The following is a 26,237-nucleotide window of genomic DNA, read 5'->3' as shown; positions in this document are numbered from 1 at the left end:
TATGGACAGCATACACTAGCCTAAAATCTTCCAGAGTGAGTTTTACTGGCCTTTTAAAAATACCCTTTAAAATGACACTGGAGTTCTTGGGAGCTATTTATATCTTCCTTGCTGTGTAACTGGATAATTATTTCTGGGGTTGTTAATAAAGTTTATTAAATGGTTAAATAGCCATATAACGTCCATTGCATTCAAAGTAAATGTCGAATGCCTCTAATATTTTGATTCAGGATTTTCATGCAGAACGCTATAAATGAATTAGTATCACAACGAGAAAAAAGGCGTGGCACGATCCGAACAGTAAGAAAATAGAGCAACCTTGCCGATTTCCTCACTGGGTAAAACAATAATCCTTGATCGCATTCAAAGACTAGAGAAAGGGTGGAACAATAACCATATTTTCACGCTTTTACTTGAAACTGGTTGTTTTCTCTGTTGTGACAGCGCCAATAAAAAATCACTGGTCCATTCATATTTATTGTGATGGGATACAGAAGTGCTAACAAAGACAAGCTAAAGGAAAGCCCCGAATCTTCCTTTCTTAGGAAGACCTTTTCCCCCAGGAACTCAATAAGAAGACCTCTTTCTTGCCTGGTAACAGCTTGCCAAATCCTGTTTTCAGTCACACCCATGCGACCCCACAATGAACGATACTATAGAAAACTTTCGATATCTTGCATCAAGATGATTATATGTATCTTCTTGATGTCAAAGCGGCCGTAACGGGTGTGACTGAAGGGAGAATTTGGTTCCATGATAGGCTAGCCGTTAATTATTATTTGAAATAAATCTGCAAAATTGCAATTTCGCAGAACAATGTCTGTTGTTATTTAATGGCTACTTCCTTATGCCACAGTCTCTCCGAGGTGCTCTGGGTAAGCAGCTGAAGTTCCATCTAACTAGTATCCTTGATAGAGGGAATTGAGATGTTTTAGTTATGATACTTTACTGTTGTCCAGGTTTCTTTAAGAAAAACAACTCAATTTGTTCTAAAAAGGATGCATGCAAAAAGAGATTCAATGAAACGGGAACTAAACTGAGTAAACTTCTGACCCAAGAGAGAAAGACTCAGCCCTTTGATGTACAAGGACATTGTTACTGCAGAACAATCGGGGAGGGGAAACAGTTAAGGAGATTAAATGACTGCACGGGGGTAGTAACATGTTTGACTTGGTCCGATTAATTCCGAGGATCACACTGTTATTTAGGAGTTTGTGCTTGCGTGTGTTTGTGTCTTATCTATAAAAATCACACCGGTGGCTTGAAAGAGACCAGAGGGCATTGTGGAGAGAAACTTCGGCTAGATGTCTTGGGTCCCAGTGTTAAACACTCGTGATAGTAGGAATGTTCCCCTCACACGCCAGGGTTGCTAGGCGGAATAAAAGTATTTATTTTAGTGCAAATAAACAGTCAAGGGAGAAAATATCTCGAAATGCCTGATGAGTTATTTGTGTGTTGCGCTGGGGAGACAAACATCTTTCTCTTCACTGAGGTCCTCGAGCACCTTTGTGTGTCAAACTTCCATTGTCCATACAGGGATGATGAAAGTAGCAACTAGGATCCATCCCTTTTCTACTTGCTAGGCACGACGCCACGCAGGCTACCCTGGGTCTCCAGTTTAGAGTGATCACGCTGCCAGGAAGGGGAGTCCTGCTCTGCCTTTGCCCTGCTAGCTCAGCAGGAAAAGCTGAGAATACCTCCAGTACCGCTGTCTTGAATTTGTAAAGGGGATCTTTTGACTAGGTGTTGGAGGGGGCAGGGGGATTCTCCGCAGCCAGGAGGGCGGGAAAAGTGCACGCCTGCGAGGTTCGAGGCCGGCCTTTACATCCAGTCGCTTTCTAGCCCCGCTGCACGGTTCTGGGCTGTGTTGCCAGTGGGGCGAATGGCTGAGTTGGGGGGTGCCCTCTCAGAACAATGGCGCCACTGACTCCCCACCAAGCCGGCCGGGCTACCCCTCGGTGCGGCGGGGCAAGCCGGCGCTTGGCAGGTGCACGCCCGGCACGCGAGCCAGGGAACGGGCCCAGCTTGGGGTTTTCGTGCAGCGCTTCCAGCCTCGGCCTCCCGGCCAGGAGCAGCACCTGGGGCCGAGAAAGCCGCTCCCCCCCCCCTCTCCCCCCCCGGGGCGCTGGGGCTGCCCCGCCCGCGGAAAGGGCCCGGGCCATGGGAGCAGCCGAGCCAGCAGGAGCCGCTTTCAGTTTTCCTTGAGGCGGCTGGTTACTGTTTAACATCCCCACCCACGTTTCAGTTTGTTTAGTAAATCGATCTGATGCTCGGGCTCAGCCTGCTGCCCTGTCGCCATTGAGCAAAGTTAATATCCCCCGCTTGAGCATATGGTAAAGGCTTTGCCAGCGAAACCATCCCAGCTCCCGCGGCCCGAGCAGGACGAGGGGCCGCCCGGGAGTTGGCGGGAGCCGTCCCCGGGGGATGCCGCCGCCGCCGCCGCCCTGACTCGCGGAGCTGCGACGCGAGAGGCAACGGAGCCGCCGCTGTGCCCAGCAGCGGGTAAGTTTCACTTGTGAGCCGGCAGTAACGGAGCGCCCCCCCCCCCCCCGCCACGCCGCTGCCCTCGCTTCGCACGGGGGCAGCCGGCTTCCCGGCCCAGCGCCGCCGCCTGGCTCGGGCTTCTCGGAAGCGGCGCCAAGTGCCAACGCAAAAAGTGGCTGTGGCTGCGCGAGGGAGAACAATGGTTCCCTCAGGGGGCGGGTCACGCGCCGCTGGGCGAGCTGAAGAAATCCAGGTTGGGAGGGTGCCGCTGCCGGGCGCGGGGGGGCCGCGGGCGGCGCACGAGGCGTTTAACGGGGCGCACGGGGAGAAGGCGGGGCAGTGGCATAGCGAGAGAACGGCCAGCGCGTTCCCACGACTCCAAACTAGCCTTGCTCTGATAGCCAGAGAGGGGAAGCTTTGCACAGGAAATGCGTTACCTTGCTGAGTTCCGGGCCTGAACCTCGTGACCCCACGTGAAGTGGGCTGGTTTGTTATTGTAGGGTTGGTGATCACACTGACGCTTGGGAATTATGGAGGGCCTTATCAGGGCATGCTAAAGCACACCGATTCTTTTTCAAAGGTAAAAACATTGTCGCATAGGCGGGAGAGGGGGGCGGGGAGAGCAAAGCATTATCTGGATTTCACACACAGATGCCAGGTCGAGTTTTGGGGCCTACCGGTGCTTGCAAGCTAAATGAAAGAAGAACAATGTATGGTGCAAAAAGAAAAGGAGGACTTGTGGCACCTTAGAGACTAACAAATTTATTAGAGCATAAGCTTTCGGGAGCTACAGCTCACTTCATCGGTTGCATTATAATGTATGGTGCAGTCTATGATACTGGTTTCCATTCCTGCTCGTTGGCATGGGAAATAGGCTCACATATTTTATTCAACATATACTGTGCAGCACAAAAAGAAAAGGAGGACTTGTGGCACCTTAGAGACTAACAAATTTATTAGAGCATAAGCTTTCGTGAGCTCACGAAAGCTTATGCTCTAATAAATGTGTTAGTCTCTAAGGTGCCACAAGTCCTCCTTTTCTTTTTGCGAATACAGACTAACACGGCTGCTACTCTGAAACCTGTGCAGCACAAATAACATAATTCTTCAAGTTAGTTTTCACATTTGCTGTGGTCAATAATACCCCATCTCCATGCTAATGTGGGAAATTTCATTATATAGCTATCAAACACTGTCTTTTTTGTACTGTTGAGTGTATAATATGGATTTTTGAGTTACTGTCATTTCCGTCTATATTATGACGCTAATAAAGTATTTTAAAGTGCCATCCATATTATTAATTGAGTTTCTGAAAACTCATTGCGTGAGCCAGATTTATTGTATTGAACAGTTTTCCAGGTTCCTGAATCTCTTGATTTTAGGATTCACTTCAGAGCCACTGGAGAGAAATATAAAGCACTAAATAATTCCCATGTCCCTTAAAAGTACTATTTTGGAGCTTTTGCAACACACCCAAGAGATATCTGAAACATTCAATTATATCCAGGTGTTGATAGAATATTATGAACAAGGTATTGTTGATTTTTCCTTTTTTATTATGAGAGAAATGATAGAAAACCTTTAAAATAGTCTTTTGTAACAGTCTACACTTCCCATCAGTTCTCTGTCTCTGAAGGTTTGACAGGAAAAAAGCATTTAAAAGGGCTATTCATTGTCTGGTACTCAGTTCCCTGTCCCTCTCCTCCTCTCTCACTGATGCATACCAGCCCTCCCTGCGGCTCACCTCATACACACAAAAAATATTAAGGCGTTGGACAAGATTGTAATGCAGTTATCTTGTTCACAATGTTATCTTTCATTTTAGCAACTCACACATATAGAGCATATAGTTTCCTCCATTGGCTCCTTAGCACAAAGCATAACTTTACCTAAAACTTATTCTTTATAAGAAAGGGGACATTCTGGGCCAAATTCTGCTCTGTTACACTAGTGTAAATCCAGAGTAACTAATAGGCCTAATTCACTGTTTTGCTACAGCTCTTTTGTGCCACAAAGCCATCTTTCTAACTATACTCTTCAGCATAGGAGGAATCTCCAGGTAATGGGAGCCAACATAGTAGCTCTATGCCACCCTCAAAAGGTAACCCCCAGTATAGAAGTCATGGCTGGAGAAAAGGAAGGATGATTGGGGCGGGGGTGACCTGGCAATCCCAATTACTTGACCAGTCCCTTATGGATGTGCACAGTGAGACATAAATTATATCAACCCTGAGGTTGCTCTGATTTCTAATGGAGGTTGATCTGGATCCTGACCGGGGTGAGATATGTCAAGGTAGTGTAAAGACATCTATGCCCCTGTGCTTCTTCAGGTCCTATGCCTAAGAAAGGGGGTGGTATAATCTACTTGATTTCAGTTGAGTCTCTGTGCATTTGCACCAATGTAAATGAGAATTTGGATGTCAATTTGCTTGAAGTGACGTATTCGGAATTTTGGTGAATATATTTATTTAGCTACAAAACCAGTATCTACTTTAATCTTCTACTGACTTGCTGTATAAGAGCCTGATCCTATAATGGTTTGAGTATACTCAGCTCCCATTGCTTCTCTCAGCAGACATTCAGATTTTTCAGTATTGGGCCTGAAAAAAGAGGACCAATACATATTTTTGATGTTACATATTTATATATCCAGTATTATATGTCCTTCTACATTGTTAGATATGGAGAAAACAAAAATATTTCTTAAGCTGTTATTAATTCTTTTATAACATGTGAGATCACCAGTAAAATCAAACTTTTCTTTAAGACATCCAAAATTAGTAACACAGTAACTGGCATTTTTATTAATAACACCTGCTGCAAAAAAGGTGATTCTATCTGGGGAATTTCTGAGTAGTCAGTAAAACATGGTGATTTCTGCTTATATGAAAAAAATCTGTTATATCAAGAAAAAGAATAAGTATGATATGCAGATAATTGAGTTAAGAATCAATCACTGGTATGATGCTGTCATTCTGAGCCAAATAGATTTTGGTTTGGACCTCTTTAAAGTAAAATGGACAAGCTGAACTCCATTTGTTAATTTCTGCGCCTGTGCTCTAGACGGTATATTCCATACCCTTTTCCCCTTCTTTCACTCCCTCTGCCCATAATACCATACAGTAATATAGCCTGTGGATTGGCTATTTGATAGCGTACTAGTTAGGCTATTTAGGGATCACACAACCTTAATTTTCAATAGTAGTAAGGTCCCTTTGCTAGCTAGTTTTACAGCTTATAGGGTTTTAAAGATCCCTTGATTAATTTCTTTTCACCTATTATTTAATTGAGCAACTCAGCTATATGGAAGGCCATCTTTTGCTTCCTAAGTAAGTTTAAAAGCCGGTAAAGAGATCCTGTTTACAGTGACGTTAAGGAGGAAAATGTAGGGAGAGTTGTATCTTACACTGCACTGCTTCTTGTTGCTGTCTGATACATAATGTTTGATGGCTACATTGTTCCACTGTTTATATAGACTTTATTAAATATTGATATTATTTTGTGATAAATTGTCACTTCTTATCATAGACGGTGATTTTTTATATCTGTTATAAGAAAGCGTTCCATAAGCAAACTGAAAAGGAGTACTTGTGGCACCTTAGAGAATAACAAATTTATTTGAGCATAAGCTTTCGTGAGCTACAGCTCACTTCATTGGATGCATGAAAGCTTATGCTCAAATAAATTTGTTAGTCTCTAAGGTGCCACAAGTACTCCTTTTCTTTTTGCGAATACAGGCTAACACAGCTGCTACTCTGAAACCTGTCATAAGCAAACTGTATTTGTAACATACTATATGTTATACTTAACAAAGGTATACACATTACACAGAACTTGTTTGGTGTGCACATTATTCTGAATCATGCCTACATGTTTTACCATTTTAAAGTATCCTATATCATGTAAAGTTGGGATGATTTGCATCACAACCAGAAAGTGTGCTTAATGAGCAGCATTTTTGACATGAGAGATGTTTTAATGCGTCCTTCAACAATTTGATTTGTTTCAATCAATTATTTTTCATTTCAAAATTTCAATTAAAAAAGCAACAGCAAAAAATTGGGTTGGATATGTATATAATGTCATAGCTGAAATCTATCAAACTGAAAGGCCCAGACTACATTTTCAAACCTTTTTCAATTGTCAATTTAAGTTAATTGAAAATGAAAGGTCTTGGTTTCAGGATTGGGCCATTGAAACACAAGCATGCTGCTTTCATTTTGTAGAAGGGCAATCTCCCGCCACATAGGTATTTTTAAAAGGTTCATTCATAATTCTCCCTTCACTGTTCTATTGGAAATGACAGAATTCATTATTTTGAGGTCCTGAACTATTTTTCTGCAACTCGGGTGATGAATTGTATGAAATTTAGTTCACAATATGACATGGCATCCCACGAGATTTTAAAATTCTCAGGGCTAGATCCTTCGCTCTGTGGCACACCATTGGGAAGGATCTAGAGAGCCTCAGTCCAGATCCTCTGCTCCATATCTCCCATGAAGTAACAGGGAAGGATCTCTATCTCTATTTACAGCAATTCTAAAAAGGGGGCTGGCACTCAGGTTTGGTAATTCACCAGAGCTTTCCAGACAGCTAACACAGGCAACAGCATCCACTAGCCAGGGGTGCTTTCTGAATATTCAACTACATATTCCCTACTCCATGGTTGCCCTGGCCAACAAGATCCCAGCAGCAGAGGACACCTGCAAATAATTTTGCTCCTACTATCTATTCCTGCTGGGGCAAAATTTGTCTCCAAACTTGTCTTTTAATTGAAAAGTCTTTATTTATATTACAAAAAGGGCTTCTAATTATTTTGCTGCATGTGTGAAAATACCTGACCAAACACAGGGGTGAGTTAGGGAAGATGATCTTACTCTTCTAAGCTTTGCCCACAAAGTAAGCTATGCCCATATGAGTTGCCAAAGTGAGATACTACTTACAGTAGATTGTGCAGTATTAAAATTGTCTTGCCACTTGCTTCACCAGGTTCCTTGAGCTTGCACCCTCTTTGTGAGGGTTGCATATCCCATGGACTCTGCTAGGCTCCTCGGGCGTGGCTCATTCTTGACTTGCGGGGGGCGGGAAAGCAGTGGTATCTTCCAAACACCATTCAACTTGTGGAACTAAAATGATACATCACTCAGTAAATTGTTCAGATCCGTGATCCTCCCTTTCCTTTCTTACATGATATTGAATTGTCTGTTTCTGAGCCCTGCCTAAACTGCTCTGTAGGTGGACAGGGGAACAAAGGTACTCAGTGTCCAAGTCTTTCTGATATGTCTTTTGGTATGTCAGTATTGATTGTTATATTTCTTATGTGAAATATACCAAACTGACAACTGCCTGGAGAGATTAAAGTCCTCTAGTTCACAGAACAGGTAAAGTGGGGTAGAGCAACAGTACAGATTTGCCTACACCGCCTCACCAACATACTTCATTCTAGGCATGAAGGGGTGAGAAATCCATGTCCATTTTATCTTTGCTAAGATTGCCAACAAGGATTCCAGGGGCGTTTGTTTTTGTAATGTGGCAATTCATCTGTTGAGAACTATACCGATATCAACTCATTTCATATAGGCTGCCAAATGGGCAATAGATGCCAGACATTAATTTGCTATTACTCTGGGCTAGATTTGAACTGGTAGCATAGAGGAAAGCCGCCATAATTCCTTACAATCACATAAATCATTTACTATCCAATTTCAGTACTGGCCATCGTACTGAGTGGTTTCCTAAAATCTCTTAATGGAAATGGTCTTCCCTTTTGGAGGCTTTGGTCAGACAGACATACAGTGATTCTGTTAGATTGATTTGAGATCTTTTGGGTTGGCTACCAGTTCATTAATTTTTTACAATGTTTCTTCAGTTGCTCTTCAGTCTACACTTTTGAGAATGTCACCAGGAAAACTGAATTAGTAATCTTTTTACTTTTGAACTATGCAAATACAATGGTTGTTTTTAATTGTTGACCAGACGTTGCTGATAGCTGATGCCTATGTAATACGTATGTATGTATGTATGTTTTCTCTGTTGCTATTTAGGGTATCAGTTACTGGTTTCTGTTTTGCATGTTTAGATCCCAAAATGCATTGCCCTCTTTCATAAAGAACTATATTTTTAAGAAGCTTTCACTATCTTCCGAGTGCCTTGTCACAGTTCACTTTTAACATTTTTCTTACTCTTCTGTTGTTGCTTTTGACTTTCATATATTTTTCTATTATTCTTGCTCTTTGCTTTGAGCTTCAGTGAGTTTCTGTATTAATATTAAACATATAACTGTAACACGTGGTTTAGGTGAACTTGGAGACACATTTTTTGAGTCTCAAACAGATTTGAACTGCCAGAACTTGTTCTAACATAAATTCAAACCACAGCACTAGAATATCATAACAGGAATAATTTTGGCCATGACAATGCTGTTGACAAAAGAAATAATAAGAACAAAGACAAGAGATACAATCAGCTTCAGCATCAGATTCTGCTTATTGTTTTAGAGTCCTGTAGATAAATGAATAACCCCATCACAAAGGTGTACTATGAGACTTAAATCAATACAAGGAACGACTAGTCATTATATCAAAAGGAAAAGGAATATACACAAAAATGGAACAGAAGGTCCTGTATTAGAATTTGCACAGAATATGATACAGATTAGAGATGACTGGAAAAATAGGGGGTGAGGGTGAAGGACTTATTGATGTGAAAATGTGGAATGCCATTTGTTTACCTAGTTTCTGGATGAAAAATTATATTTTGGAGTGAACTTTTTTATTTTTATTTTTTAGTGTGGTAGAATTAGGATCTACTTTCAAATTATTCACAACATATTTAAAACAAACTGACTTATTATTCTGCTATCTTTTGTCAATTTATTAATATTATTTAACATTGAATATAGCAACATAGATTATAAAGCCACTGAGAAATAATCCAATCTAGATTAGAAACAGGAGTTGAGGGCACTTAGCACTTCACAGGATCAGACCTTATTGAGAGGATGAGCACCCCATAGAACTACAGGGTTTTTTTTGTTTTGTTTTTTTTAAATTGTTGCTGGTTTCTTTGGTAAATCCTAGTATTTGTGGGGAAATGGCAAATTGGCAGCCTTGGAGAATGAGAACCTCTGTTTGCAAGGTAGATACAGCATAGGAAGGAACAGTGCAAGTTTCTTCATACTGCTCTAAACTATGCCTCAGTCCTCAGCTGGAAGGGCCAAGAAGGTAATTCAGTCTTCATGCTGTCAGTCCTTCTTCACCCTGCTGTATCTGCCAACAAAGGAAAATGTAACGGTGCATTTTATGATTTGGACACTTGTCCACGAGAAACTTGACTGAGATCAGCAACTCAATTTAAATTTTTAACAATATGTTGGCTAATGGCAAAATTTGAGAACAAGCAATTCTACTCTAGTAATGTTTTTTTCAATAGGAAGGCAATAAAGGCCCCTTTTAAAAAAAATGAAGGAACATGGGAAACTTTAAATCGGTAAATTTATAGCCCAAGGACAAGGAGGTACTAAGTGGGTTACTAAAAGCAGGAAGCAGCTGAAAAAGGAATTCAAATTTTAACAAAAATTTCACCATGAGTTTTGTACGTATAAAATTTAATAAGAGTTTTTATCTCCTTTTACTCTAATAGGTCAAGTAATTTATTTCCTGAGATGTATTTGAAGTTGAAAAAAAATAAGCTCGAAAATGAAATACGCTGCCAGTACCCTGGCAAAGATCACTCTAAGTATGTATGGTATCACACAGAGTCAAATGAATGTTTTAAAATTAAGTTATATAATGTAGCAAAATCCTTGGCAGGAAGAAAATGAGCACAGCTCAGACTGATTCGGAGAATAATAACAGCCTACTGCAGCAAATAGTTTAACCCTTGGCACTCTACACCTTTAGTTGCTTCACATTTTAGGCTAGGCCCATTATTTCCCACCAAGGTAGTAGCTGATCAGGATGCATCATATAACAGCTGTCGCCAAGTATGTGCCGAATTGTTAAAACCCTCATGACATTAAGGTGATTCAGCAATCAGTCAAGACCATGTAAGTAAATGGACATGCAAAGGCTGTTGACCATTTGGTACTAACAGGCTGGAGAAGGCCTGGAAGAATGGCTCTGCTCTGAAGAATGACTATAAAAATAGCATTTTCTTATTCAATAGCTGTGATCTCTGTGGGTAATCAAAGTAATAGTTTTTATATTTTATCATCAGTCTATGGAAAAAAGTCTTCTCCCACTCAGGTCAATGTGATTGAGTAGAAAAGCCCTAGTCATCTCTCTGTCTGACCAAACAGTCCAATAACAAAGATTCCCTGAAGGAGGGTTATGTTGTACACTTCCATATACAGACTATATCTGTAGGATTAAGCCTTGTCCCACAACTACAGTTCATATAACTGTTGATGAGCACAGTAGCCCCATTATCATCACCTAGCTGAAGAACCTGACTTACCCTGTAGTCCTTCAGTGAGAGAGAGGGCATTTTCTCTGGCATTGGGGAAGCTATCTTACTTGATAATGACTTTACTTCCACAGAAGCTATTCAGGATATCTTAGTTTTCAATTATGATTTCCTCCCCATCAAATGAGGATAATGGTGTCTTTAAAGGACTAAATTCTCTTGCTTCACAACTTACCTATGGTCTGATCCTATTGCCATTGAAGTCCAAACTCTAAGTGACTTCAGTGGGAATAGGATTGAGTCCTAAGATGGACACATGTCCAATGCAAGTCTTTTGAAGTTGCAATGACTATAAAGGGACTGTACTTTGCCGAGAACAGGCATTGTCAGAGGAACTGGCTGTATATGCAGGCTCATCCTTCAGTTTTGTGAGGGAATGAGGAATCTTAAGAGACAATCCAGGCTAATGGGCCATATTAAGAAAGAAGTTGCATATATATATATTTTGAGAAGACCAAAGGACCTATGTGTATGTGAAAACACTAAAGGGACCATCAATGCCTGCCAGTAAGAATGCATTTTCACAAGGAAAATATGTGAGTATTTTTTTGGCACTAGTGTTGGTGCACTGGTGTAGATTGACCACAGGCATTTTTACCAGCATGTAACTGTTTCTGCACAATGGTTATAATTACATAGTTTATAGCAGTAATGTAATTCCACTGGTGCTGAAAAACTATGACAAATTTTCCTAGTGTAGATAAGGTCTGAGAGTCAGTGTTTGTCTGAATCCTGCATTATCCATAGCTGGGGTAAAATTGGTGGGTAATATGAGATTGCTAGTTGCCTGCCTTCTCACACTGAAACAAAACATTTAATTCTGATATTGGTATCTGACATAGATCCCGGTTGAAAATCAATAACCTGCTTATAGCAGGAATCTTACATCTTGACCTAAACCCATTTAGAATCATTTTATACGCCACATTAGTCATGTAATTTAAGGGGGGGAAACCCTCTCAACAATCTACTGTTAGTGTATTCAGTTTATTTATTTTTGTTTTTCCAGCCATAAGAGATGTTGATACTACTTGCACCTGGTAGTCTAAAAACATTTGCGTTTACATATTAAATACAGCAAAGATTCTCAAATTGAGGTCCATGGAGCTCATGGTGGTGGTCTGCAGTGTGCTGGTGGGTAACGTACTGCCTCCTCTTCCTTAGCAGCAAGAACTAAGCTGTATTAGCAGAAGATAAAAATAATTATTTTACTTTTCCATGTAAGCAGCTATGATAGTTGTCACAGGGATGTTACGCAATTGTACATGAGAAGGTAGGTGGTCTGTATGTGTGAATAAAGTATGAATGGGTGGGAAAGTCATCCATGAGACAATCTCTTTATTAAAACATAGTTCACACTATGAAAAATTTAGAACCCCCAAAGTTTACCAATTGACATGATAAAGTGACTGATTTTTGTGCAAAACTTCCAGTCAGTTCATTGCAAGTTCTATGCGCACAGCAAAGGCAGGATAAAGTGTTTGCTTTTATTCATACTTTCAATCTGTAGTGGTGGAAAATCTTTGAAATTTCTTGCCGTAACCCTGGGGAACTATACTAAATGAAATAAATGGAAACAGTTTGATTTTGACTTACAAGAAAGCTGAAGATAGGCATTATCTGAGTTAGAAAAGTCTTGAGTGTCACATGTAATAAGTGTGTTAAGAAATAAGGTTTAGTATGCTTAAAGTCCCTTGTTTTTGGTTTTTATTTTATTTTATTTATTTCCCCCCAGAATTTATCAGTGTTTATGACTACAACAACAAAAATAGGTGAAAATCGGTGGAAAAAATATTAAAAAATGTTCTGGGTAAATATTGGGGTTTATTTTGGTGGACAGAAGGACAGGGGGAAAAGGATTCAGTAGTTTAATGCTTTGATGAATGGTATTCAGTGCTGCAGAACTAAAACAGAACTCAAAATGCAGTGCCACCTCTGAGTTTAATAAAACAATATATCTGTAATCCCCAAATAAAACTTTTCATTTGAATAAACAGTTTACTGTTGTAGACTTTTAGAACTATTACCCTATAAACATTTATATTTAATAATTGGGCCGTGCCATTTGCAGAGCATACATTCAACAACTTCATCCTTTCTCCTGTATTTGTTTTTTTAAAACTTCTGAATACTTCCTTGTGTTTTGAAATCTATTCTGATACTAATTTTCCTTTTCTTTCCATTTTAGTGTATCAGATTTTTAAAAACTGTAGTTATCTGTTAGCAGCTTGAAATGTGTACGTGGTCGGTGTGAGATTCATCAGTATGTTCAGAGCTTGCATGCATCCTGTTTGTTTATTGTGTGCATCTTCTAGACCAGTGGTTCCCAAACTTGTTCCGCCGCTTGTGTAGGGAAAGCCCCTGGTGGGCCAGGCCAGGCCGGTTTGTTTACCTGCCGCGTCCACAGGTTTGGCCGATCGCGGCTCCCAGTGGCCACGGTTCGCTGCTCCAGGCCAATGGGAGCTGCTGGAAGCAGCGGCCAGTATGTCCCTGGGCCTGCGCTGCTTCCAGTAGCTCCCATTGGCCTGGAGCAGCGAACTGAGGACACTGGGAGCCGCGTTCGGCCAAAACTGCGGATGCGGCAGGTAAACAAACCGGCCCGGCCCGCCAGGGGCTTTCCCTGCACAAGCGGCAGAACAAGTTTGGGAATCACTGGTCTAGACTAATATATAGCCTTACTTCAACAGGCGGATTTGCATATATACACGGAGTAATGTATTATTGTGATACATATATCTCATGCAATGTATTGTATTTTCCTAATAAAACAAAAGTTATTTTTTATATTTTTGAATGATAGAAAAGAAGGATGAAAATTGGAAAAAAAACCAAATAATACTTTTTCTTAAAACCCAGAATTTAAACAGAAAACAAAGGGGCTTAAGTATGTTTTATAAATATGGTGATGTCTATTTTTCTGATGTCTATTTTTCCAGTGTCTTGAGATGTGCAGAAATACCCAACCATATACATGAATATCTAGTTATGCTTGTAAGAAAAAAGATACACTATTATTTTTAGTAAATGTTTGATTATTACCACAAACTTAATTAAAACTGATGCATTTTTTAATTATATGCATATCTTTGCTCTACTAGAGTCAGTCAGTAAAATGCCCTGTTTTATCTTTAGGAATTTCATTGAATTCATTAAAACCCTATTTGTGTTTACTCAACTGATTTTATTTTTAAGAATGAGTCTCTACTAAAATGACAACGGAGACAATAAAAATCTCATATTTTGGGACTTCTTAAATCGGGGTTTTAAATAAGTAAATTGGCTGAGCTGGTTGGATAATCTGGTACTTGATAACATACCTCTCAAATTTACCTCATCTCATCATTTATTTTAATCCCCAAATGATCTATGTTCTACATAAATGAGATATTCCATGACTTTCATTGTTGACAATTATTTACATCGAGAATAAAGAATCATAAAGCTGAGATAATAGAATTATTGAAGGAACAAATCCTACAGCATTTTAAATTTCCTGCCTGTTTTTGTGTTTCCTGATTTTGTCACACATTGCATCCCACATTTGGGCCTTAGTACACTTGAGTGTACAAAGCGGTGTTGAGCTTTCCACAGTTCACATGCACCTCCCAAAGAGGAACACAAATCTACAGGGTTATAATTAAAAAAATCCTCTTAATTAATGTGATGTTAACTCTTGATTTTTCTACAAATATTTTTCCATTGACTGACATAGCTACAATCATACCTAAATAGTCTTGTCATAGTTGACTCAAGCTGTATGTGTGTGACAGTCACTTTAGCAATTGGTATTAAGAAATAGGTAAGAGGTACAGTTACTTATAGGATATTTTTTGTGTGGCATAAGCTGGTCATAGATACCTGACTGTTTTGGAGCAGTCAGCCAGCCTTTGAAGGAAAGATGGAGAAAGTAGCAACTTGTTTAAGTGTTAGCAGCAGCATAAGAAACTGCAGGACACCATGTTGTTCCTTATTTTGGCAGAACTGCGCTGCTGTCAGCTGCACTAGAACTGCTGCTAAGTGCTCCCTTTAGAAAAGGAAGGGAAGGGATCCAGGAGGAATGCTGGAGGAGAATTCTTTCCATGTTTTGTCTCCTAGTTCCAGTCACAACCTCATTCCCTGCCCTTTGAACGCAAAGTCTGTTCAAGGCTACTGCCAACATTTGTTGTAGCCTGTCCATAACTGAGTGGGGTTTGTGGCACCAACAGTACAGAAGTGAGCTGTCTAAGCAGAAGTGCATGCATCGTATCTTTTCCAAGGATGTAGCAGGGGCCACAACGTGTCTGGGATAGTGTGAGGGGATCCAAGGAGACCAGTGGTAGAGAAGTATAGGAAACAGAGAGGAATTAGAGAGAAATCAGATCAAAGAGTCTGGAGCGAACCTATTGAGAGTTTTAAAAGTCAGGAAGACCTTTTTAACCTGGATCTTGAAATGAATGGTGAGCCAGTGGAGTCATTTCAGGATGGCAGTGATGTGGTTGTGATTCTTTGTACATGTAAGAGGGTGGCTAACAGCAGTCTGTTCATGCTGAAGTTGGGAAGCTTGCATTTGGAGGCCACAGAATTACAATAGTCAGGGTGAACGGAGATGAATGCAGAGATGGAGTCAAGGCAATTGGTGTTCAAGTGCAGTGTTCCAGGAATGGAGAAGGCAGATTTGCAAGCAGAGGAGATGTGGGAAGAGAAGAAAAGGTCAAGCATGACACTAACATTACTGAGAGTGGAAGCAAATCAAAAAGAAGAGAAGAGAAATAAAGGAGATGAAACTGTTTTGGAACACAGATCTGAAACTTTTCGTCACAGGAAGCTGAAAGGAAGCCATACATTTATTTGAACTGGACAGGAAGAGGGTGAAGAAAGAGAGAGAAGTCCTAAAGGGTGTTAAACATATGTATAGTTGATAGTCAGAGCAAAAGCAATGGTTAAAATTATAGGGAGAACATTGATGACTGCAGTTGAAATGCCAAAGAGAAGTTAGTAAGATAATGATCAGAAGAAACAAGGCACATAGGCAGAGGCGGATTACAGATTTGTGGGGCCCTGGGCAAGAGCAAGTGGGGGCCCCTCCCCACTGCTTCTGCCTGCAGTCCCCCCAGCACTCCTGCCAGAGAGCTGGGTTGGTGCGCAGGGGCTTCCTCCACCCACCCAGCGGTCCTGCTGGGGAGTGGGTTTGGGGTGTGGGGACTTCCCCCACTCCGCAACTGGAGTGGCAGGTGGAGGGGGCAGGCATTTATTTTTTGGTACTATCTGCATGTAAGGCATTTCTTACTTGCTTACCAACACAGGGCCACTATTCCAGTTCTGTTTATTTGTTAAAATAAAGTCCAGTTTAACCAGTTTTGTGATATGAAATTGTTAACATGATTTTTAAACATTGTTTCAAATGAAGGGTACCAATAATTTAGTCTAGAACCATATATCTCATTTTGTACATTAGAGATAATTCAGTTGATTTAATTTTAAAAAATAATAAAAAATCAGATGGGTTCACTCACCATTCTGTTGATGAGATATTTGTGCCTGTCTTATAGACACAAGTCTTTCAATCTTGGGATGAATGTTTCAGAAGGATACTTGGAGCGTATTTCCAGTGCTCAACTATTTGTGGTATTTTGTTTTCATTGCAGTCATCACTGAAAATCCAATTTCAGAGAGATATGTGGAACAGAACAGAAGCAAAGTTTTGACGGTGAGTTCACTGAGTTGTGGGTATTCACTTTTGACTTTGAGCCAGAAAATAGATAGTCACCTCCTGAAACTGTAACTTCAGACCCTCATCCCTTGACAGTTCTAGCAACTTGTCCTCCAATGATGGTGACAGAGAGGTCTCGGTTTTTAGAGAGGAGAATGGATCACTAGTCCATTGCTTTCCTTTCCATGGATCAGAGTCTGTTGGAAAATAGTCCTTGAACTTTTGGAGAGTTGATTTTAGATGGGATGCAATTATTTCATGTAGGGGAGGCAGATCCACATCTTTACTGTCATCAATTGCCAGAAATGCAAAAGATGGGAACGTCATAACAGTTGCACCCCACTCTCTCTTTCCAGACTTGGAGCTTTTTTTTTTAGAGGCCGTGATCTTGTCAGCCAATACAAAGACACTTGACATACTTTCCTGTATAGAGAGATTGAGCTGATTGAAGTGATCAAATATATCTGCCAAATATGCAAGCTTGGCGAGCCATTGTAAGTCCTGAAAGTATGCTGCCGGAGGAGACTTCTTTTGGGACAGAGGGCTGCCAGTTCATATTGCAGTTCATACACTCGATTTAGTACTTTGCCATGGGATAACCACTGCACTTCAATGTGTAAGAGTAAGTAATTGTATTTGGATCCCATTTCTTCACACGTTATAGCAAAGATGTGAGAATTGAGTCAATTTGCTTTCACAAAATTCACAATTTTAACATCCATAGAGAGGACATCATTAAGCTCTCGAGAAAATTTCTTGGCTGCCAAGACCTTTTGAGGAATGAAGCAGTGTTTCATCACTCTCACCACTAAACCTGAATGTCTACGTGTCATTGCGGCTGCTTTGTCAGTGCAACTTCCAGCGCAGCAGTCCCACTGAAATCCAGGTCCTGTCACCTACTTGTTTAGGACCCAGAAGATTTCAGCACCTGTTGTGTTTTCTAGCAGTTTTTCACAACAGAGTAGATCTTTGTGAAATACACATTCATAGGCAACAAGAAACGCTGTTTTGGATGAGTCAATGGACTTTTCTAATTAAATTGCAAATGAGCTTGACATTCTCACCCTTTCTATCAACTGAGCTTCGATATCTTCTGCAATATCAGTGATTTGACTGAGACAGTATCATTTGACAGTGGAATGCAACTCACTTTTTTGGCAGCTGAATCACCCAAGACTTGGTGATGGGCATCTATTACTGAAGGCACAATTAGTTCTTCACCAACTCTAAATGGCACTTCACATTAAGCTGTGTGTAGGGACAGCAGATATGATGCTTTTAACATACCTTCATTTGATGTTACGGCAGTGTGTAGTAGTTTCTTTTGCCCCTTCACTTCATCCCACTTCCGTTGGAAGAATTCCACTGGCTTTTCTTTTAAATTTAGATGCTTGGTTTCAAGGTGTCGAATCATTTTTGAAAGTTTCAAAGCACTATTGCTCAGAGTCATGCCACATACAACACAGAGGGTTTTTACGCATTCTACATCCTCACTTGCAACAAACCCATACTTAAGATGAATCATACATTGACCGAAGGCCGAACGTTTCCTGTTCTTTTCTAACTCTTCTTCCTTACCATGTTTGGAGTCACTCGCATCTCTATTATGTTTTTCTGAACTTTTGTTAGTTCCAAAAAATCAATCCAGAATTAACTGCTTTGACAATGACATTGTTTGGTTTAGCTAAGGTAAAAGTTTTACTAGAACTTAAATTTCACTTTCTGTTAACTACTTCCTTCCAACAAATGCATGTGCACATGCTTTGCATATCAGCACCATGGCAACTGATGTCAACCCAGTTGGTTTGTTCATTTACTTATTTATTATTTTTTAATGTTCAGAAATAATTGAATCAATACTGTGATGTAAAATATAAGTACATGTAAGCATGGTCTGAATGAACCTTGATAGCTAGCTGGGAGGGGGAGAGACTTCAGGAGCAAACTATATTTACATGAACACACCTACTCTGCCAAGATATCTAGCAGATAGAGTGGTGTTGTTCAAAGGCATCAACTTTGGCTGGTGTTGGGTTACAAACCACTTTAGTACTAAATGCCATGGTAGTGAAATGTTATCAATGTTGTTGTCTTTATTGTATGAATAAAGGAGAACAGAACTATGTGTAACCGGTCCCAAATGAGAGGAACCACAGCTGGCGGGGTGGCCAGCCAAAGCAAGTGCTCAGATGGTGGAGCAGCAAGTTGCCTTCTTCCCCAGGTGGGAAGTGAACTCACATAGATGTACGTCTGCACCCTGGGTCCTCACTGCCCAAGGACAACCACTGTGAGTGAGTGGGTGTAGTGAGGGAGCAGGGGAAGCACAGACAAGGAACTTTTGGTAGTAGAACTCAAGAACATGGGGCTGTAGATACTGCTCCCCACACTTTGGGGTGAGTTCCTGCTCACAGTTTTATGATTATGAATCCTTCTTGTGGCATTTTCCCTAATTAATGTCAGGTGCCTTCCCTTCTTTCATTAAAAGTTTCTTTTCTACACTCAGACTCTGTTCTTGGGAGTGGGGATGTATTGCCTCTCAGAGGCGCCCGGGTGGTGTGTAATTTTCCCAGGGTACTGGGGAGGGGCACGAGCCAGTTCTATGTTGTATTGTTGAAAAGGAACCCCTAGATATTGAACCTGGCCCTCATTGCTGCCGGCTCCACCTGGCTGAAGGGGTACATACAAAAATATTATAAATATTAATATTCCGTGTAAGGGAAATATCAGGGACTGGCAAGGTGATCCATGGAGCGGTTGTTGAGAAACACTGGTGTAGAGTAAGCAACTTGACCTTTACTGTACTTCATGGCAGGCACCACTGTCAGATAAAATATTTACTAATTGTAATGTGGGCTTTAATGGATCCTTTGCTCAAAACTTCTTAAGCATGTACACATGCAGTAGCACACATACAGTACATAAAAGTGTTTGGCATATAAGTGTTTTATTTTTAGTGGTTTACAGCTAACCATAACATTCTCTTTAGGGGAAACCCACATGAGCAAGTCCTAAGAGTGAATGCTTTTTATTGGCAGTCCCCTTTCTGGTTACTGGAGTTGTTTTGTAGCTGATGCACTTTATAACAAACAAAACTCAGGCTAGCACAATGGGGCTGTGGACTCTCAATGTTACCATAATACAAACAATTAGCACTAGTGATAATCATGGTCAAATGGCAACAGTTTTGCCAGGTGAGCAAAAGGATGCTTCCTCACCCGATCAAATTAAAAGGACCCGTCCTAAGTCTGTCTCAGCTGGAAATTGCTCTTTGCAGATTCCATGGCAAGAAGCATTGTTCAACTATGCCAAGTTGCAACTAGCATTGATGCCACACTATTCCTCAGAATGTCTGGTTCTGATGAACATTTTCCCACTCAGCAATGGCAAAGATGGCATAATCCTCCTCTAGATCCCAGGATTGGTTGTGGTCCACTGTCTCATTTGTGATTTTTTCTTTTTCATTTTGTTTGATATTGAATTTGAGAGAGAACTTTGTTCTGGACAGCAACTTATGGCAGTGGGCTGAAGAGATGAGATTTCACTGACTCATCAAACTAATACACAAACAGAAAATATGTGAAAATTGAAATGGCAAGGTAGAGCAGCTTGGTTGTTGAGGTAGATAAAATAACTGGGTTCTCAGGGAAATGAAGTAGGGATTTTTTTTTTCTGAACTAGCTTTAGCTTGAACTGCAATAGCTGTTGTAGAAAGCATAAACATTATAAAACTTGATGAAAATAGAAATAAATATTTGTCACCCTTTCTTCCATTATTTTGTGCTTAAGAATCTGCAGTTTTGTGATCCTCAGCCCAATGAAAATAAAACTAGTATTCAATGTGCGTACTGACAAATGTGTGTGTGTGACATATATATATATATTTACTTTATTTACTATGGGACTTTGCCATCAAAACAGTTTTTGACGTTGGAATGCACAGAAAAATCAGGAATACACTGAGAAATCAATGACTCTTGCTAGTTTTTTAATGAGAATAATAATGTATTTATTTTTCTTCCTTTACCCTTTGGAATCACTGAGGCAAATTGTGACTGATCTTAGCAATTTAAAGTACCTCTTTATGACTAGAAGAATAAAGTCAGCTTGGAGTAAACATTGCTGTGCTCCAGTACTGACACAGACATATCCTATTGAGCTAAAATAGCCAGAAAGACTGACAGAGCTTGCACCTCTCAAAGTTAGCTATCTATTCCCACTCCAGTGTGACTGGAAGCAAGGGAGCTACTTAGTTGTCAGTTAGCAAGGGATTAACTTCAATGCAACTTCCTCCTCCTCTTGCTCAAGTACTCAGGGAGAAGCTATAAGTGTGATGGCTTGGGGACAGAGGGAGAATACCTTTGGGAATGTTGGGCTTCACCTCAGGCTCCCAAGATTGGCCTGAATCCTAAAATGGGGAGTCTTGTTTCAAGGCTTGATCCAAAGCCTACTGAAGTCCATGGAAAGATTCTCATTGACTTTGGGCTTAGGATCAGACCCATAAAGTTTAATTTTTGAGGAAAAAGACTTTGTTGAGGGCAACTGTTTTTCTACTAAGTTATTCCAATAGTTTATACCCCAAAAGAGAAGTACTTTTTGGTTTTGTTTGTTTAATTTTTAAATTCACTTGTATTTCCTTCTTCAGTTCCCTATGTAACCATGTCTTCAAAACCATATTGGGCCAGATTCTCTGATGGAATAAAAATGATATAACTAGTTCCTACACCAGTTTCCTACCCACACAGACATAGGGGGTGTCCTGGGGAATGGCCGAGTGCACTATTCTAGTTCACAACTGGCATATGGTTCTTTGGGGGCTATAACACATGGTTGTAAATGAGATCAGTCTACGGGCTTGTGATGGGGCACCTTCTGCTCCCATCTTCTCTGCTCTTACACAGCCTACTCAGAGACCTTCCTTTTGTAGATGCCACCATGTAGTTTATTTATGGAGCTTCACCTCATCACCTTTTAGATCAGTGGTGGGCAACCTGCGGTCTTTCAGGGTAGTTGACGTGTCACGAGACAGTCTGTTTACATTGACCGTGTGCAGGCACACCCGCCCGCTGCTCCCAGTGGCTGCGGTTTGCCATTCCCAGCCAATGGGAGCCGCAGTAAGCAGCACGTGCTTGCGGACAGTCAATGTAAACAAACTGTCTTGTGGCCCACCAGTGGATTACCCTGACAAGCCACAGGTTGCCCACTACTGTTTTAGATACTCATGCAGCCATACTATTTACAAAGGTTTCAGAGTAGCAGCCGTGTTAGTCTGTATTCGCAAAAAGAAAAGGAGTACTTGTGGCACCTTAGAGACTAACAAATTTATTTGAGCATAAGCTTTTGTGAGCTACAGCGCCGATGCATCCGATGAAGTGAGCTGTAGCTCACGAAAGCTTATGCTCAAATAAATTTGTTAGTTTCTAAGGTGCCACAAGTACTCCTTTTCTTTTTACTATTTACAAAGTCTTTCAACTTAACTACCTTCTCCCAAGGGATGGGGATGGGAGAAGTCTCTCCTCGTAGAGATTTCCCGTTATCAGGCTCAGCAAGCCTTCTCAGTTGGTCTCTCTCTCTCTCCTGCTTCTCCCCTTGAACCTTCTTCCTGTGCTCTTCTATCCCATCTCCTTCTTAATGAGATAATTAGCTCATTAGCTACCCATCCCCAATCTGATCTGGTAATCAGGGACTCCTCTCCCTTCCCCGGGGCTTAGTTGGTTAAACAATGACCAGAGTGCTGGTTCAGTTGCTGATTCCCAGCACTCTGTCACAGGTAGCTTTAACTTACACTCAGTACTTAATTGGTGCTAGGACTTGCCAGGACTGAGCCCCAGCATTCCCAGGCTTGGCAGGTCATAGGCCCAGAACCCTGGGCTTGCTGCTTCAATTATGAATAAGGCTAAGATTTTGTCATGGTTATTTGTAGTAAAAGTCATGAACAGTCACGGGCAATAAACAAAAATTCATGGGAGCCTGTGACCTGTCAGTGACTTCATTAAAAATAATCAGAGGGCAGGTTTAGGTGGGGGTGGGGGGTGGAATGAAGGCTGGAGTCCCATGGTGGGGGGACTAAAAGGCCGAGCCCCCCTCCATGGAGGGCGCATAGCCCCAGCTCTGGAGCTGGCCACAGCTGCGGGACAGGGGTGCGCAGCCCTGACTGCAACTCCCGCCAAGCCCCGTCCGCAACCGGTGGGAATGGGGATAGAGGGGCGAGGAGGGATGGCCCTGGGAAGCTGGAAGGGGGGCACACAGCTGAAGCCAAAGAAGTCACGGAAGTCTGGTAAAGTCACGGAATCCATGACTGCCGTGACCTCTGTGACTAAATCATAGCCTTAGTTATGAAAGCAAAAAAATTGCTTGAGCCCCAGCACGTCTTTCATTACAAATTAAGCACCACTTACATGGGGTAATTTGGCTGGACTTGACGGCTGCTTTCTCCTTCCACCATCCACCAAACAGAACTTGGAGCAGCACAGAATGGGGCTGTTGTTATTCTTTCTTTATTTGTTTTACACTAGTTTCTCGAGACTCCAGTCAAGAATCGACGTATACACCGAATGAAAAGGCAGTCCCTGCCTCAAAGAGCTTTAGTGAGTGATGGTACTATTTGCAAAATTAAGATTTCCATTGCAAGCCTGACTGTCACAGCCCCTCCCCCACTTTATTTACCCCCCAAAAAATCAAATCTGCCTCACATTTCACATTTGTGTTCTTATGCCAGAATGGGATTGGATTTTTCAAAATCCGAGTTGACTAATGATAGTTTGGGAAATGAGAGATTTTGAAAATTGTTCTAACTCATTTGGTCACATAGCAAATCATATGGTTTGATATGAACACTCAAAATTGGGAGTTAATTTGTTGGCTATGACAAGGACAAGTGCCTCTACTCAGGAAAAGCTGGTGCTTAGATGTTTTGTAAATATATTAGATGAGGCTTATGCATATTTTTGGAGGTCTGTATACTCCAGATGTTCTGATATTGGCCTGTCCAATGTGGCCACCACAATGTCCATAATAACTTTACTGGGCGTTCCAGATTTCGGGATCTCTGGTGACTTCTTACTGAATCCTTGCTCTTTGCTGTGACAGATACCATATGATGATTTGTTTTTCTGATTTTGACATCTGCCCACTATGTATCTGACAGGAAATGACTATTTTGAGTCCACAATGGACACTTATTTATCTGTTATATAGTTAAGCAACAGATTATATATATATCTGAGACACATCAGTGATATTTTCATCCTCTGAACAGATGACCTAAACTCCCATGTAGATTTCCACCATAACTTCAACAACCACCATGCATCCATCAAATTCTCTCCCTAGTACACTTTCACCTGCATCAACTTCCGGACACAACAATAAGCTTCAAAAATGGAACTCTACTGACAACTGTGTACCAGAAACCCCTGGATCACCACACCACCAGTAACCACCAAGAGATCTGTTATATACAGCTTGGTGCTCAGATGCCATAGAATATGTTCCAAAGAGAAAGTCTACGATACACATCTGAACACATGTAAAACTGCCTTCAGCAAACAAGGATGCTCCACTAAAGAAATAGATTATATCATGGAATGGGCCACTTAAATATCCCAAGAGAACCTGCTTCAAGAAAAAAAAATACCACAGACACCAAATGCACACCACTGGATGTCATCTACCACCCCACACTGGAACCCATGCATGGTATCATCAAACAATTACAATCTATACTTGATGGGAACCACATCCTGAAATAAAACTTTCCTGAACCCTCTCTTCTGGCCTTCAAACAACCCTCCCCCCGCCTCCAAATCTCACCAAGTTCATCATCAGAAACAGGTTCCCCACAGAGCAGGACACACCAACTCCGAAGCAGCACCAGACCCTGCCAGAACAACAGATGCAAAACCGGCGGACATATCTTCACTGCTACAATGATCAGTACCCTCCACCTTTCAAGTTCCATGGGTCCTACACATACCTATCACAACAGGTGATTTATCTCATCGTATGACATCTTCAAAAGGCAGGCCTGGGAACTCAAATTCATAACTTTGCTGGACACTAAAAAACATGGACTTTACAGATACACAGGTTTTATAGCCCATTACAAGAACCTGTAACACACCTTGCTGCCTACTAACCTTCCATTGTTCTATGACTGAGGTACTCGCCTCCAACATTTTAAGTGGTCCACTACAACATGTGTGAATCATTTTTGCTTAACAATCTGTTCTAGCTTGTATTTAGCTTGAATACTCTGGTTTCCTTCTCCAGACCTGAAGATGAGCTCTATGATGCTCGGAAGCTTGTCTCTTCCACCCACAGAAGTTGGTAAAAATACAAGATATTACTTCACCCACTTTGTCTCTCACCTATCGTTAAGCAAGACAGCCAAGTTTCTTCCTGGAAAATTATGATATTGCAGAAGTTAATTAGTGATCCTGAGTATCACAACTGGGTGATGAAGCATGTTTAGTATGAGTGAAAGTAGTGATCATTATAGGAGATTATAACTTGATTACGGCAGTATTTTTATTAAGTACTAGCGGCTAGTGAAACACTTTCTTTTTGGTATCCTGTACAAACATCAGAGACACAAACAGCCCTGATAACTTCTGTGAGTCTTTCTACTGTTGTTAGATTGTGCTGTCAAACACAAACTGCTATAGTTTAGGTTGGGTCATCCAATATTTTCTCAGTATTTTGGTAGCAACTGGTCAATTGACCATAACAATTTACTATAAACTTAGGTTTTCTTTATGAAAGTGCACTGGTTTTTATTAGATAAGAATAAACATTTTGAAAGCAAGATTTTACTCTATGGTTTGATAATTTTCTTTACAACTTTATCTTAAAAATATATTTTTGTATTGTGGTGGCATTCACTATGCTGGCCATTATTCAAACATACAGGAAGACACACGCTTTATCCCAAAGAGCCTTTAATATGATGAATGTTTCTCTCTTTTCAACCGACTTTAGAAGCAAAACTGTTTTCTGCAGTTAGCTTGTCTTCATTCTTATCAGAACGGTGGGGCTTTCCAATGTCAGAATACTTGTGTGGGTGGAAACTTCTCAGAAGAATAGAGGACTTATCAGTGTTTGCTTAGGATCTATTACATTCTCAGCCATAAAAGTATCTATGCTGTCTATAGCACTCATAAATCTTCAGCCAGTCAAGGCTACTGTCTCTTCCTCATGCAATCTTGAATATAAAAATACTGCATGAATTTATTACATAAAATAGTTTTAATCTCAAAATAAATCATTTCCCCTATACAGTTTTTAAAATAAGATTATAATTCAGTCTTCAAGATTGTTATGACACTTACAAGCACTGACACAGAATCTATCTGTGCACCCTACCTTAATATTGAAACCACTTATGATATTGTTCTGGTGTGCAGTCACCAGATGGCACTGTTACATAACGTCTTACAAGTTATTTTTCTTGGGGTGCAAGCAGTGTTCAGTCTTTGAAGAAATGCTGTATTGTTGTTAGATTTGTGATGCATATTACATGAAGGGAAGCTGTTGCAAACAATGAGGTAGTTGGAACTCTGCCTTAATATCTCTATCAAGATAAAGTCAATTTTAGGGAGAG

General features: G+C 40.8%; 1 protein-coding gene across 1 annotated transcript in view; it reads left to right on the top strand.

The window, feature by feature from the left end:
- The first annotated feature begins 2,016 nt into the window (after nucleotides 1-2,016).
- HNF4G (hepatocyte nuclear factor 4 gamma) overlaps nucleotides 2,017-26,237 on the top strand; it is a 79,094-nt gene continuing 54,873 nt past the window's right edge. The window contains exon 1 of the mRNA XM_038390514.2: nucleotides 2,017-2,502. Coding sequence (XP_038246442.1) covers nucleotides 2,331-2,502 — 172 coding nt within the window. The 5' untranslated portion in view covers nucleotides 2,017-2,330. The remainder of the gene's footprint in view (nucleotides 2,503-26,237) is intronic.

This window comes from Dermochelys coriacea, chromosome 2, assembly GCF_009764565.3.
Source record: "Dermochelys coriacea isolate rDerCor1 chromosome 2, rDerCor1.pri.v4, whole genome shotgun sequence".
NCBI lineage: Eukaryota > Metazoa > Chordata > Testudines > Dermochelyidae > Dermochelys > Dermochelys coriacea.
The sequence above is the reverse complement of the archived record's forward strand: the minus strand, read 5'-3'. Positions and strand labels throughout refer to the sequence as shown.